General features: G+C 46.9%; 2 protein-coding genes across 5 annotated transcripts in view; both read left to right on the top strand.

Moving 5' to 3' along the window:
* The first annotated feature begins 27 nt into the window (after positions 1–27).
* On the top strand, positions 28–8129 carry TIRAP (TIR domain containing adaptor protein). Its single transcript, XM_028708180.2, has 4 exons — positions 28–367; positions 4194–4305; positions 4797–5396; positions 6304–8129. Exons 2-4 carry the CDS (start codon positions 4299–4301, stop codon positions 6372–6374), a joined length of 678 nt encoding a protein of 225 aa, XP_028564013.2. The 5' UTR covers positions 28–367; positions 4194–4298; the 3' UTR covers positions 6375–8129.
* Positions 8130–10147: 2018 nt separating this feature from the next.
* DCPS (decapping enzyme, scavenger) overlaps positions 10148–15481 on the top strand; it is a 58025-nt gene continuing 52691 nt past the window's right edge. For 2 of the 4 annotated variants that reach the window (XM_077919230.1, XM_028707797.2), the window contains exon 1: positions 10148–10372. In XM_077919230.1, the coding sequence (XP_077775356.1) occupies positions 10199–10372 (174 nt within the window). In that variant the 5' untranslated portion in view covers positions 10148–10198. Of the gene's footprint in view, positions 10373–10551; positions 10660–15481 lie in introns of those variants that run through there. The other 2 variants (XM_028707794.2, XM_028707795.2) reach the window with 2 other exon arrangements.

Raw genomic sequence — 15481 nt, forward strand, 5'->3', positions numbered from 1 at the left:
CTTTTTCTTTTGGGCTGCCCGCAGAAAAGCACCTTTGGAAGTGAGGTGCCGCCGGGGAGCGATCCAGCAAAGGCGCTTTCGAGTCATCTGAAGAACTTGCAAAGCGCCACAAGATCCTCCTCCTTGCACACAAAAAAACCCAAAACAAAGCAGCGTCAGGGGGCACCCGAGAGGCGAAGAGGGAAGTAGCCCCGGCAAGTTCCTCCGGAGGCAGCAGGGACCGATCGATCGCGCCCACTTCGGAGGGGATCTGCTTCGCCCGGGCTCCTCGATCGCCAGAAGGAAAGGGAACCGGGCCGAATTGGGACCGTCGCGGCAGGATTTTACGCAGCTTCGCTGTGGCCCGAGCTCACTTGCAGAAGGAAAGGTTGGTTAATCCGGCTAGCTGGGATGCTGTGCGCCCTTGCTTGGGAGCATAGGAGCAAACTCCATGGGGCAGAGGGGTCTTCGCCCCCCCCCCAAAATAAAATGTTTGAGGGCCCCCTCAAGTTCATTGGCATTCAAATAGTATCCGTGCACCACGTCGATTTATGCAGGGTAGGGCTTGCTTAGCGCCCCCCCCCCCAATATTTTATTCAAGTTGGCACCCCTGTTTGCGAGTAAGCCCCATCGAATTTTAGACTGCCCCTTTTTCCCGTAGTAAACTTGCATAGGGCTCCGGCTGCGGGTCCGTCCTTCCCTTCTCTCTTTCTGATCGCAGTTTCTCGTCGATGCCTCCGGTTTGAGCAGCGGTTTGAACAGCTACTTCCTAAATAAAGTTGCAAAATACAGGAGGAAGCATTTGCAAGCGCTGCCTTCCGCGCCCAGGCGGGCGAGGAGGACTCCAAACCAATTTTGGCCTCTCTTCCTGGCTTGTAGTTTTTTAATTCTTTGTGCCGCGATCGTAGACCGCGCCGTTTAAATGCAGTGGTTTGTAACCAGCGAAGTTCTGCTCAAACTCGACTCGCTCAGAGCAGACCCACTGAAATCAATGCACCGATATTAGTCGTGTGCATTTACTTAAACGGGTCCACGGTGGGGTGGGGAGAGAAGCCTGTTCTCTTTTTAGACGGAACAGAAGTAGTTCAGGGTTGAGATAGGATGGTGACACAAGGCAGCCAGATGGGGGTAAATCTGGTTGCAGCACTTGCTTTTCCCCCATACTGTATAGCAAAACTACTGTTGACTTTAATAATAAAATAACGGATTGCACCAGTTTGGGTACACAGTTCTAAAACTGCACTGCTCTTAACCCCCCCCCCTCCTAATGCATGCCTTGGAATGCAAACTGATGCACTTCGATGTTAGGTAAGAGTTTTTAAACTTTTCCTTGGAAGCAGATTTATAACAGTCATAAAATTAAAATCTTACAACATTGCAATTCTCTGCATCTTTGCCTAAAAGTAGGTCTACCAAGGCTGCATACACACCTTGCATTTAAAACACATTATCATTAATTAATTAATTAATTCAATCAATCTGTAATAAAGGTAAAGGGACCCCTGACCATTAGGTCCAGTCGCGGACGACTCTGGGGTTGCAGCGCTCATCTCGCTTTATTGGCCGAGGGAGCCGGCGTACAGCTTCCGGGTCATGTGGCCAGCATGACTTTATTGGCTCATCTCGCTTTATTGGCCGAGGGAGCCGGCGTATAGCTTCCAGGTCATGTGGCCAGCATGACAAAGCTGCTTCTGGCGAACCAGAGCAGCGCACGGAAACGGCGTTTACCTTCCTGCCAGAGCGGTACCTATTTATCTACTTGCACTTTGACGTGCTTTCGAACTGCTAGGTTGGCAGGAGCAGGGACCGAGCAACGGGAGCTCACCCCGTCACAGGGATTCAAACCACCAACCTTCTGATCGGCAAGTCCTAGGCTCTGTGGTTTAACCCACAGCGCCACCCGCATCCCAACCGATTCAATCTGTATGAATTACATATAAATCACATACATAAATTACATACATGACTTCTATTCTGGGAACTGTAGTTTGCTTCGGGTGCTGGAAATTGTATCTTTCTGGGGGTAAACTACATTTCCCAGCATTCTTTGGGGAAGCCAGGTGTTTTAAATGTATTATGTGTTTGCCACCTGTGAAGACTACACCCAAGTAAGTCCGCTGCATTCAGACTCTGGGCCCCCAACATGTTGCCCCAGATACCCCTCCCACATTGTTTCTTTCCAAGGACCCCTGGCCCTCTTTTTAAAAAGAAAAGAAGGGGGACTTTTGTCCTTTGGGGTGTCCAGCATGCTTTCCCCCTGTGTTTTATTAGTTTGAGAGCACACTGAGGGGCAGGTTTCTGAGCATCATCAATTTTTCGCCTGTGAAATGTTGTTGGGTTTTTTTGTGGTGTCCAAAAAGGGTGCTCAGATTTTCAAATGTGTCCTTTGATCCAGAAAGACCCCTCAATTAGGTTAGAGTTTAACTGGGTGCTGCCTGGACCAGGCTTGACAGATGGGTGGGACCACCCACTTGAGGTTATAATGTCGGGCGAACCTCTTTTTGCCCACAAAGTTCTGTCAATCAAAGCAAGGTGCCCAGAGTTGTGCAAGCCTTGACAATCAGCTGGTTGTCATGTTGAAGTTTGTACCACTAGCTGAGCCGTGCTTTGCAAGCGCTGGCTGTCAGCTGATTGTCACCCTTTCCAAAGTCCTGTGCTTTGGAGGTGGTGCTGATCAGCTGATTGGTGGTGCTTGCAAACCCTCTTTGGCTCAGCCATGTCTTTACCTGCCGACATCAGCCATCCTACGGCACACCTCTTCCCAAATCAGCAACGGGAGCATGCTGGATGCTGAGTGCAGTGGTACCTCAGGTTACATACGCTTCAGGTTACATACGCTTCAGGTTACAGACTCCGCTAACGCAGAAATATTACCTCAGGTTATGAACTTTGCTTCAGGATAAGCACAGAAATCATGCGGCGCAGCAGCAGCAGGAGGCCCCATTAGCTAAAGTGGTGCTTCAGGTTAAGAACAGTTTCAGGTTAAGAACAGACCTCCAGAACAAATGAAGTACTTAACCCGAGGTACCACTGTAAACAGGAGTGTGGGCATGTAGGATTTATTTGTTTGTGAGTTGTTAAGATTTTGGTTTATGATATTTATTTTTTAAATATCAAGCTGCTGTGCTAGTACGGAGAGGTGTGGGGCTTGTAATTTGCCTTTCCCCCCTGAACCTTTAGACTTTATTGCAGTACAGTGGTACCTCTGGTTGCGAACGGGATCCATTCCAGAGCCCCCGTTTGCAACCTGCGCATAACTCAACCCATGCATGCGCGGGTTGCAATTTGCTGCTTCTGCACATGCATGTGACCTCATTTTGAGCGTCTGTGCATGCGTGAGCGGTGAAAGCCGGAAGTAACCCATTCCATTACTTCTGGGTCGCTGCGGGATGCAACCTGAAAATGCTCAACCTGAAGCATCTTTAACCCGAGGTATGACTGTACACTCTTCTCTGCAACTGGAAGTCTAAAACAGAAAATTGGGAATTGACACACACTCCATATGTATGTACTAAAAATGACCTGACAGCAAAAGATAACCCATAGGTTGCATACTGCCCACCCCTATTGCAGGCTGCTTGTTTTTGTGTAGGTCAGGGGGCAAGCCTGTTGAGGACTGCATTCCTTTGGATGGGGTATAACCCGAGGGAGCCATGTGGTGGCAGTGGGCAGACCAAAGACAACTGTGGGTGGGGCCAGATCTTTTTCTCCCTGCCCACACTTTTCTCCCTGCCCAGTGAATTGGATGGATTAGCTCATTTGTCTTGCCAGCATTCAGGTCTGAACTAATTGCTTCCAGGGGTCTTTTGAAACTGGGCCAAGACAGCCCTAAGGCCACAGGTTGCTCATCCCTGATGTAGGAATTGGCTGAAGTAGCTGGTTTGGTGGGGTGGGAGGTTTAGACAAGCAATAAAGTTCTGCTTTGAATAGTGATGGGGAGAAATTTGATTCAGGTCACATTTAAAGGCAAACTCACCTAATTCTCACTTTCTGAAACAGCGCAGATCAAAACCCAGGCACCCTTCAAAATTCACACTTCCTTGAATTTTGCAATGCAGTTCTGGAGCCCAGGCATACAAAAACTCATAAACTGAGATCAAGTGCCCATCAATTTTAATATAATAGTGAAAATAGCATACAAAAATTCATAACTTTTGGTTAAAGCATGGACAGAAATAATGATAATTTTTGTGCATTTTTTATTATTACTGCAGATCGATGTGGAAACGGAATGGAACAGCCTTGTGAATGAACACACGCAAAACGGCTGCGAGCCAGAACTGATCAGTCCGTCCCTAGAAGACAGTCTTGCTACTGGGATGGCAGGTCAGTATGTCAAACTCATTTGTGTGTACAGTGGTACCTCGGTTTATGAACTTAATCCATTCTGGAAGTCCGTTCTTAAACCAAAACCATTCTTAAACCGAGGCGCGCTTTCCCTAATGAGGCCTCCCACCGCTGGTGCCCTTCCATCATTCGGATTCCTTTCTTCAAACGAGGTAAAGTTCTTAAACCAAGACACTATTTTGGTTTTGCGGAGTTTGTAAACCAAATTGTTCTTAAACCGGACTGTTCTTAAACCAAGGTACCACTGTATCTGTGTTTAATTTATATCTCTGTGTGTACACACACTAAGATCACAATATATACAACAATATAGACAATAAAATGTAAAATACTATAAAGAAAGTGCAAAATGATCATTGAAATGACCGGTTGATCAAAAAATTAAACCATTACATGGATCTGTCTTGGTTAGATCTCTCTCTGCTGCCCGCTGTTCACTTTAGCCTAATTCTCAATTGGTGACTTTACAGGCTGGTTCAAGGCGCTTCTGCAGAAGTCCAGAAACACTTCCAACTCCTCAAAATGCCACTTGAACAATATTTCTAAACATTCGCCTTCACCTTCTCCGTTGAGTAGTTCCAGCACCCCAACAAGCAACTCGACATCCAGCCCCAAACAGGTGCCCTCTGCCTCCCAGGTAAGCGTGAGCGTTTCAGGCAGCGCCCGCTGGAACAAGTTGTATGACGTGTGCATCTGCCACAACGAGGGCGACCTTGGGTTTGTGGAGGAGCTGGTCTCCTATTTGGAGAGCCAGCCAGAACGCTTCCGTTGCTTCCTTCAGCTCCGGGACTCTGCCCCGGGGGGTGCCATCGTCACGGAGCTGTGCGACGCCGTCCAGAACAGCCACTGCTGGGTGCTGCTCATCACGCCCAACTTCCTCAAGGATCCTTGGTGCCGTTACCAAATGCACCAGGCTTTGACGGAGGCGCCCATGGCGAATGGGCGCACCATACCGGTGCTGAAGGACATGGACCGCAAAGACTATCCCCGGGAGCTGCGATGCCTCTATTACATCAGCGTGATGCTCCAAGAGACCAGCTTCAGGCAAATCAGAGAGACGGTGCTGCGCTGTAAGTAAGAGAGGGCTTCTTAGCAGCTGACCCATTTCTGTGGGTGCATGTCAGGGAGCGTGCTGAGAAGGGTTTCACTGAGGAAGACCGGTGGGAGCCTCCTCCTGCTCCTGATCAGGATCCTGAATCTTCCCAGGAGCAGGAGGACAGTATAGATTTGGAACAGTGGTTTGCAGAGGGGCATAGTTCAGAAGGCAGAAGCTGGGAAATACTGGACGGGGAACAGCTAGGAGAAGAAAGACTGGGAGAGAGAGAGAGTTGACAGATTCACTGTCTCTGGAAAGCATTCATCCGCTCTCTCCAAGGTAAAAAAGAGCTGAGAAAGTGGCAGAACAGAAAGCACAGAGGGTACAAGCTCAGGTGACAAGACGTAGGAGTGACGTGGATGATAGGGACGTAAGGGGGTGGAATTCTTAGTTGGGAGCACCGTCATTCCTAGGAGATGGGTTCTTTGTTCTCTCACTGTGATCATTAAAGTTTCTAACTGGTAAGAAGACTCATTTTCCTTTGTTCTGCTTATCTACTGCCACGGTGGGGAGGAAGCTGATTCCCTGAAGCCTGACAGCGCATCACAACCACAGTTTCTTCGTCCTCGCTTGTCTGACAGTCCTATTCTCTCCCCGCCCCCCTCCTCTCTGTCATAACTGCCTCAGCTGCCCCTTCTGATCGGCAAGTCCTAGGCTCAGTAGTTTAGACCACAGCGCCACCCGTGTCCCACCTTGTTTTAAGACAACTTCCTATGTACAGCCCTGCAAGCCAATAGATGCAACTGCTTGTGGCAAAATGTTAGAAAGCAATGCCTGGTTAGTGGGTGCTAACCATGGAGTTTTTATGAATGGGTGAAGGTTGTCTGAGGTTTCATAATTCTCTGGTTCAAAGCTCCTAACAGCTTTTGTCCCTCTCTCAGATCTTCAGGAGCTCTGTCAGAACACAAGCAGAAGAGGCGAACTGGACATCCTTCAACAGAATAAAGGCTGAGCCAAAGGAACATCTTGTTGTGCATCTGGGATTGGTGAAGAAGTCTTCGTGGTGTTCTCTCTCTCTCTAGCGGACCTGGCCTCTCACACCGTTTGAAGGGCAGATCCCATCCTAGCTTGCAGTTCACAGTCTGGAAAGAGCACAAACTGGTTATCAGTCTGGTGTGCTTTATGCTCTGATAGTCCTAACTGGAATGATTGTGTTAGTTCTGCCCACCACAATCATAGGGACACTAATATGGCCCTCAAAGCCCTTTTTGGCAGCCTTCAGCAACATTTGAACCCCCTCCCCTCTTGCTTCCTTCCCAAAGGAGGGTGTGAGGGCTCTGATAGGGTCCTAGCATCTTCCTGCCTCCTTCCCAAAGGCTAGTTAGCACACACTCCCAGCTTTGGAAAGGAGGTAGGAGGGGTCTAGGACCCTGTCAGAGCCTTGCACCTCCTTTCCAAAGCCCAGCGCATTGGAAAGGCAGTTTGAGGGCTGGGAGAGGTGTCAAATTTGGCCTTGCTCCATTCACCCTCCTTGCACTGTGCAACAAGGCAGTGTGTGACCTGCCGGTTCCATGTCGAATTATCCTTACAGCCCAGTTGGTATGAAAGCTTGGACCACCCTGATGTAGACCAAGACCAAATGACCTTGTTATGCTGCTGTTCAAGATTGTATAGGTGGGGAAACTTTTGCAGCTCAAAGGCCACATTCCCTTCTAGGCAGCCTTCTGAAGGCCATGTGTTAACGGTGGGCAGGGCCAGAGAAAAAGAAGAGGAGGAGTTTCGATTTGATATCCCGCTTTATCACTACCCAAAGGAGTCTCAAAGCGGCTAACATTCTCCTTTCCCTTCCTCCCCCACAACAAACACTCTGAGGTGAGTGGGGCTGAGAGACTTCAAAGAAGCGTGACTGGCCCAAGGTCACCCAGCAGCTGCATGTGGAGGAGCAGAGACGCGAACCCGGTTCCCCAGATTACGAGACTACCGCTCTTAACCACTACACCACACTGGAAAAAGTGGAAGGAGCAGTAAACGAAAATGTCACCTTTAAGCTAGTTTCTACAGACTCTCCCACACACCCCTCTCTATCCTCCATCCAGGCAATAAAAGGGGCATTATCAGAGCTCAAGGACACAGTTGAGCCAAGCAAAAACATGGGCTGTGAGGGAGAGGCAGTGAGGGGTGTGGCCTGGAGCAAATTCTAGGGCCAGACAGAGGCGAGGGCCACATTGGGGACACCCAGGCCTGACATTCCCCACCCCTGACATGTCTATTTTGACCTCTCCTTCAATCCACCACATGCAAATCTGGATGAAAATAAGCTGTGTTCTGCATTTCTTCCCTACCACATGACCTGGATGAATCAGCCAGTGAGTGGATAGAGTGGGAAGAAAGTTAATACTCCATCTAATACTTAACAATTTTCTTGTCCGCTACAAATTTTAGCCGAGGAAGTGGGGACCCTGTGGTCTTCCAGATGGTGTTGGACCTCTCATCAGCCTGCATGGCTAGTGGCCAAGGATGACAAAGACTGTTGTCTAGCACCAGAAGTTCTCCATCCCTGTTATAGCCTATGGAATAGGTGTCTCAATGTATTATTTGGATGTTCAGTTTGTTTTGCAGGCCACTTTGCCAAGAAGCAGAGATAAGGGCAGACTTTTTGCTGTCAATGCCTATTTTTGTAATGTTATAGAATGTGATTTTTGTGTGTTTAAGTCAAAACTTAATTCATTCACTTAACTTTTCTCTAAGTAAATGTATTTGGAGTAGACCATTCAGTGTCGTCGTCTGATGTTCTGGACAGCATGGCGCGTTAACATGATTTTGCTTAGCAACCATTATGAAACCATAGCAGTTTTGGTTCCTTTTTGCTTCTCTGAGTTGAAGGCCGTTGTGTAACACAGAGCACTGAGTAATAGTGAAAGCAACGGTAGAAACCTCATCTTTTTACAAGGCAAATCAAAGTCTTTAAGCAAACCAAAACTTCAGAGTGTAGTTCTGGTGATTCTCCCACAGAGCTTCCGACTGGCTAAAAAACAGCCCAGACTTCCCTCTTATAACTAAGGAACCTTGTTGGAATGTCACATGATTTTAGGCACCAAACTGTTCAGATCCAGCAGTTATTTCAAACCTCCTCCACCCACCCTGTTCTAATTCATCACTGGTCCAGTTAAACCCTTGGAGCAAACACAACCCAACACACCAACCCTGTAAGCTTGTGCACACATTATACTGAATGCAGGTACAAGCTCTTCTGTACATGTGTATAATTGTTTGTGCAAAAAAACACAGCTTTCTTGATTTGTACAGATCAGCAGTGTACACAGACTGTAAACTTGTTGCATGTTACATGTAAATAATGATGAACAGATCAGCTAATATGTCCACAGATTGTGCTTTGAGTGTATTGTGACTTGGAACTGATTTCAGTTTACTCGGCACTTTTATTGAATTGGGTGCTACTCTACCTGCCTACTATTGGTAAACAGGATGTTCGCAGTGGAGATAGAGGGATAAAATCCCCCTTCTATTTACCTATACTAATTCATGGCCAATGGGATCCCTAGAGAGGACAGTTCTACATGATGCACTAGAAGTTCTGGCTGTGTGCAACTCTAAAAAGCTGGCACGTAGGCTGCAACCCACAATATACTACTTATTATTTATTACTCGCTCTTCACCCTAAGGTGGGCTTACCATTTATTTATTTCAGGGTGGTGTTCCAGGTTGTGAAGAAAATTCAGACAACATAAATGCTGTATCGTTGAAATACTAGGGAGTAAGTCCTGTTGGACACAATACTTGCTTTCATGTAAACATTCATAGGGTTGTACTGTGTGTTGCATGAAATTAAGGATCCTATACAAATTGATCTGCAAGCTGCCTTCTGAGCAGATATGCACAGGATTGCAATGTACGTAGTTTGTCTTGATAAGAAAGCAAGACGTCTAGGGTTTGAATTGCGAGGTACCACTGTATGGAGTTTGTGGCTTCTCGTTTGAATCTGGATACAAAATTTGATCTTTCCTGGGCAGAAGCGAGAGCTGCCTTTTGAAAACAGCTTAGAAAAACACGGAACTAGCCTAATAGTGATTGGATAGCAGTACTGCCTCTATCCCAAACAAAAGATAGCAGGAAAAAGCAACCTATCTCCTTTAGTTTGCATGTAAGGTAAAGGGACCCCTGACCATTAGGTCCAGTCGTGACCGACTCTGGGGTTGCGGCGCTCATCTCGCTTTATTGGCCAAGGGAGCCGGCGTTTGTCCGCAGACAGCTTCCGGGTCATGTGGCCAGCATGACTAAGCCGCTTCTGGCGAACCAGAGCAGCGCACGGAAACGCCAGAGCGGTCCCTATTTATCTATTTGCACTTTGACGTGCTTTCGAACTGCTAGGTTGGCAGGAGAGTTTGCATGTAGTTTTGCTTTAATAATTTCAAATCACAAGGTGCCTGCTCGCAAACCGATGAAAGCTCATGGCTTCTGCATGCAATTAATCTGAACAGACAATTAGATCCTGAGAATTCTCCGCTATTTTTATTTATTTACCGCTGTTATTTCCTGCCCAGCTCAGAAGTTTTGAAAAGTGCCTAAAGGGGCCCTGAAGTTCCACGTGCATACCATTGCATTTCAGCTCTACACTTTTCCTGCGTCTACGTTGGGAATGTGACCGCGCTCCAACGCATGCGTACACTGACTTGGTAAAGCTCCTTTTTCCACCACCCCCGGTAGTTGAGACCTCCCTGCCAGCAGAGGGAGCTGCCCGCCCTGACGCTCAATAGTTGAGCGAGCGCGGGAAGAGTTTGAGACCACAGCGCATGCGCGCCAACCGGTTCTAGAGAAATGGCGGAGTCCCCTAGCGCTAAGCGAAAGCGTGAGGCGAAAGATGGAGAGAACGGGGACGCCGAGTCCCAAGGGGAAGGCCCCGGCGCTGGCACCTTCCCCTTGGCTGACATCTCCGTGCGCAAAGTGCTTAGGGAGTCTGCGCGCGACAAGACCATCTTCCTTCACGGGCAGGTAGTAACGCTTGTTTCTGGAGCCGATGAGGGCCAATCAAATTCAAGGGGCGGGGCTTGAAGTAACGGCATTATTTTACCCCGCCTCTTTAGGAAGATCCCATTCTTTATCACCAGGGGACGCCGTGGGAAAGTGGGCTGTGCCAAAAAGGGAGGGGGAGGTTGAGAAAGTTGACAATTTTCTTTTCTAAGAGGATGCTGTGCTTCTTTTTATTTTATTGTATTTATCATATCCTGCCCTTACTTCCAAAGGAGCCCCCGGGTGCCAAATTTATACCCTTGCATAAAGTAGGTGACTTTTTTTTGTGAGTTAACATAAAGTTGGTTTTTTTATGCATACAACCTTCCTGATCTCACAAAGATCTTCCTGCATAAAAATTATAATAGCGCCGGTGCGGATTATGACATATTACAGACATTCACACACGGCATTTATTTTTACAGTGCAGCCAGTGTGCTACAGTGAACTTGAAATGTGTGTATGTGTTTGATGCTGTTTATGGTATTTTGGTATTATTATTATTATTATTTATTTCTAGACTGCCTTTCATCTGAAGATCACAGCACAGTTTACAGTACAAAAATACATACCGTAATTACAAACAAAAACAATACCCCCATACACACACAGTTTTAAAAGGCCGTAAAGATAAAGGGACCGCTGACCATTAGGTCCAGTCATGGCCGACTCTGGGGTTGTGGCGCTCATCTCGCTTTATTGGCCGAGGGAGCCGGCGTACAGCTTCCGGGTCATGTGGCCAGCATGACTAAGCTGTTTCTGGCGAACCAGAGCAGTGCACGGAAACGCCGTTTACCTTCCTGCCAGAGCGGTACCTATTTATCTACTTGCACTTTAACGTGCTTTCAAACTGCTAGGGTGGCAGGAGCTGGAACCGAGCAATGGGAGCTCACCCCGTCGCTGGGATTCGAACCGCCAACCTTCTGATCGGCAAGTCCTAGGCTCTGTGGTTTAACCCACAGCGCCATTAGCCAAAGGCCCAGGAGAAGAGGAATGCTTTTGCCTGGCATGGTTGTATAGTATTGTATTTTTTCATAGTAAACTGCCCTGGGGTGTATTTGTATGGAGAGTGCTACCTTGAAATATAACTAAATGCGTTCAGAATACAGTATAAATGTAAACTGTTGGACATAGATTATGGCATGTGCTGTCAACCTTTTTGGGCCCATAGGCACATTTGTAAAGAGGATAAATCACCAGGGTTTAGGCTACTAAACATTTGACATTTTTAATTGTTTTTACCGTGGCAATACTGTGTTTTTGGTTTGTATGCCACCTTGTGATATTTCTTATATGAAAATAATAAATAATAAATGCAGGAAGTATTCCAAAATAGGACTACAGTGGTACCTCGGGTTACATATGCTTCAGGTTACATACGCTTCAGGTTACAGACTCCTCTAACCCAGAAATAGTACCTCAGGTTAAGAACTTTGCTTCAGGATGAGAACAGAAATTGTGCTCCGGCGGCGCGGCAGCAGCAGGAGGCCCCATTAGCTAAGTGGTGCTTCAGGTTAAGAACAGTTTCAGGTTAAGAATGGACCTCCGGAACGAATTAAGTACTTAACCCAAGGTACCACTGTACACCAAAGTCCTAATCATCTAAAATGATAGCAGTTGTAAGGCAGTGATCATCTTTACCTCCTGTGGATAAGGGTTGTGGAAAATCCCAGTACCCTGGTTGTCCAGGCACCAAGAAATGTTATGTTTGTGCTTACAAATGTGAAATGCCGATTCAGTTGTTAGGCGCTGCTACTTACAAATCTGATGCTAGCGCATAAGAGCTCAAAGGTGTTTCAGAGGTATTCCACCCACCACTGCCACCCCTTGTTCCTTCATAAATAAAACTACTTTTCAATAAAACTTTACTTAGAGAGGCTATAGAGCTCTGAGACCCTGTATACTTTGTTTGGTAGCACTAGGATAAGTGACAAAAGTATAATTGAACACCACTGGTTTTTATGTGGTCATGCAGCAACACCGATTATGGTTATTGCCATCATGGGTAATAAGTTATAATTGGAATTGGTAGAATTATAGCTGTGGTTATTATAATATTAACTGTCTTTTATGGTGGGTGCTTATCTCTGCAATAATGAGTGGGTAATGACAGAAGGGAATCCTCATCTGCTGTGGTCAAGGCAGAGATGCAACGTTATCTTCTTCACTCTCTAAATTTTAACTGATTCCCAACCTATTTGCAAAGGCTGTGGAGCATACTTTATATAGGCCCCAGAATTTGGATGCAAAAATATTTTCTTTCTCACTTTTTACCATATTTATTATAAACCATTTACATACATGTTTGCAATGAAGTAGATGTGGAATACTGTACGTACTCTGGCTGCAACATCCAAAGAAACGGGGAAGATCCTATTACAAGGACGCAAGAATAGCCTGGCCTACAAGGCTCTTTTCTCTAAACCTGCCTCATACCTGGCATAGGTGACATAAGATGTGGGGCTAGTGGAGATTTGGCTGCCAGTCGGGAGCCTTAAAGTACAAGGGAAAACAGGCTTTGGCTGTACTGCCCACCAGCCGGTGAGCTGTGTAAGCACAGCCTGCTGGATTGAGTGCACAGGGTGCATTGAAGTCCCAACTTCATAATAATAATAAATAATAAATTTTATTTATACCCCGCCCTCCCCAGCCAAGATCGGGCTCAGGGCGGCTAACACCAGGTATAAAAACAGTTGATTGAAATAGAACTTAAAAACAAGATTAAAATACAACATTAAAATGCAGCCTCATTTCAATAGGAACTCAAATCAAAAACTTTTGGGGGGATGAAAACGTCAAGTCTTCACCAAGGCCAACTATCCAGACTGGTCCTGCATGGGCTAGAAAAAAGCCAGGGAAGTCCCCACATAGGAGTTCCATCACAGAAGGAGAAAGGAAAAAGGAAAGAGGGGGAGGGGATCAAGTTGATTCCAAGCCAAAGGCCAGGCGGAAGAACTCTGTCTTACAGGCCCTGCAGAAAGAAATCAGATCCTTCAGGGCCCTGGTCTTATGAGACAGAGCGTTCCACCAGGCTGGAGCCAGTGTTGAAAAGGCCCTGGCTCTAGTTGAGGCTAACCTGACTTCCTTAGGGCCCGGGACCACTAGGGTGTTGCTATTTATGGACCTTGAGGCGCTCTGTGGGATATACCGGGAGAGGCGGTCCCATAGGTACGAGGATCCTAAGCCGTTCAGGCTCATTTTGACAGGTGGGTAGCCTGCCATAGAGACAAGAAGGTTTCCTACTCCTGTTCTATGGGCACCAGAAAAGAGGAACTGTGATTGTCATAATATTGGAGAGGATCAAAAGGTTCCCTAGGGCTATCCATTCACTCACCAGCCTCCGTCCTCCCCAAATCCACCTGTTCTGTTCTGACCCTTAGCAGAGTTGCTGCGGAAGACAGAATAGATGTGCTACTATTTCAGAGCAAGTACTTCAGGGTGGCTCAGGCAAATAAGCCAGGCTGCATGCAGAGGAAGGCCACCCACAAAGGCACTGGCCAGTCTGATCCTCATCTGGGTGGAGGATTCTCTTCTGATCCCACTAATGTGGTCCCTAATCAGTCCCTGTGAGAGGAAGCCCCATCCATTGAGTAAATCTCTCTGTGTGCTTCCTTTCGAGCATCTTTCCCCTGTTGTGGCCTTTGTTGAAATTCAGGAACTGGATCGGGTTCAGCAGCCTTCTAGGTTTGGCAGCCAGGAATAAATGAGAGGCTTAGAGGGCAATCTTATTATACTGTGCGGTGCAGGAGGGGGGGACTGTGTGTGGAATGGGGCACAGGTTGCATTGTTCCACCTAACAAAAGCACTAGATACCCATCTCGAAGCTTAGATTATTTTTTTTCTTATTAGCATATCTATTGCTTTTAGCCTGGAGATCAGTTTTTCATGTTTAGTGTTTAAAGTGGAATTGAATTGCAAACTAGCAGTTAACTGAAATGCTGTAAATAAGATGGATGGAGTTGTCACTTAGGAGGCCATAAAAACGGGAAATTTGCAAGTACTCTTTTAATTCACCGTTTACAGCTGTACAGTGTTCGGGAGGCAGGTTCTTCCTTGCGGGCGGGGGCATACAGTTGGGTTAGTTCTTTTATTGTCCTCTGTAAATCCTCTTCCCAGATAGCCAAGGCACATGATGAAGTGTCAGGAAATTGCACGGCATCTCTATAATTTCCAAGTAGCATGTAAATTCTAGATGAATGGCTTTTCGAAAGGACTTGGAAAATGGATTAGTCTCTCTAGGTCAAATTCAGGGTGGGGAGGAGGAGCTGAAACTTTTCAAGGCGTGGAGGATCAATAAACCGGAGTTAGAAGGCGGCAGCAGCAGCAGATAATGTGTTTCTGTTGGAACAGCTAAGGTCAGATTTAATAGATGTAAGTAGGACCTGCAATAAAGTGTTGCAGTCTATCTGTGTCCCACCAGGTTGCATCTATAGTATAGGAATTTGGAACCTATGATGCACGTCCACCCATCCTAACCAGCCCCTGCCTTCTAGAAGCTTACTTTAAGCTGCTGGGAAAGGATGAGGAGCCTGTTGCTCTTCAGATGTTATTGGACGCCCACCATCCCTGATGATGGGAATTGGAGTCCACAACAATGAGAAGGCAACACATCTGCTGCCCCTGGTGTAGACAGTTCTAAACTAGATGGACCAATGGTCTGACTCTGTAGAAGGCAGCTTCCTGCAGTCCTGTGGATCCCAGGCATCTTCGTTGCACTTGCTCTTGTAAAGATTGGGATGACCCACGTGATTGCCTGCTTCACACAATCAGATCCTGACTTAGTAAGTTATGCTTCAGCTTGCTTGCTTCCCCCATTGTTCCCTCCCTTGGCTTCTGGATCCTGGTGTGCTTGGAAGCCGTGAATCATAGTAATGGGAAGCTGTGGTGAAATGCAACTTCCTGGGTCCAGTTCCACGAAGCTCATGCTTATTAAGCCAGAATTTGATTGTGCAAACTTGACTAATATGTGTGAAATGTCATTAATCACTTCCATTCATCCACTATATCCCATTCTCTCTCTCTCTCTCTCTCTCTCTCTCTCTCTCTCTCTCTCTCTCACACACACACACACACACACACACACACACCTCC

Source organism: Podarcis muralis, chromosome 15 (assembly GCF_964188315.1).
Source record: "Podarcis muralis chromosome 15, rPodMur119.hap1.1, whole genome shotgun sequence".
Lineage (NCBI taxonomy): Eukaryota > Metazoa > Chordata > Lepidosauria > Squamata > Lacertidae > Podarcis > Podarcis muralis.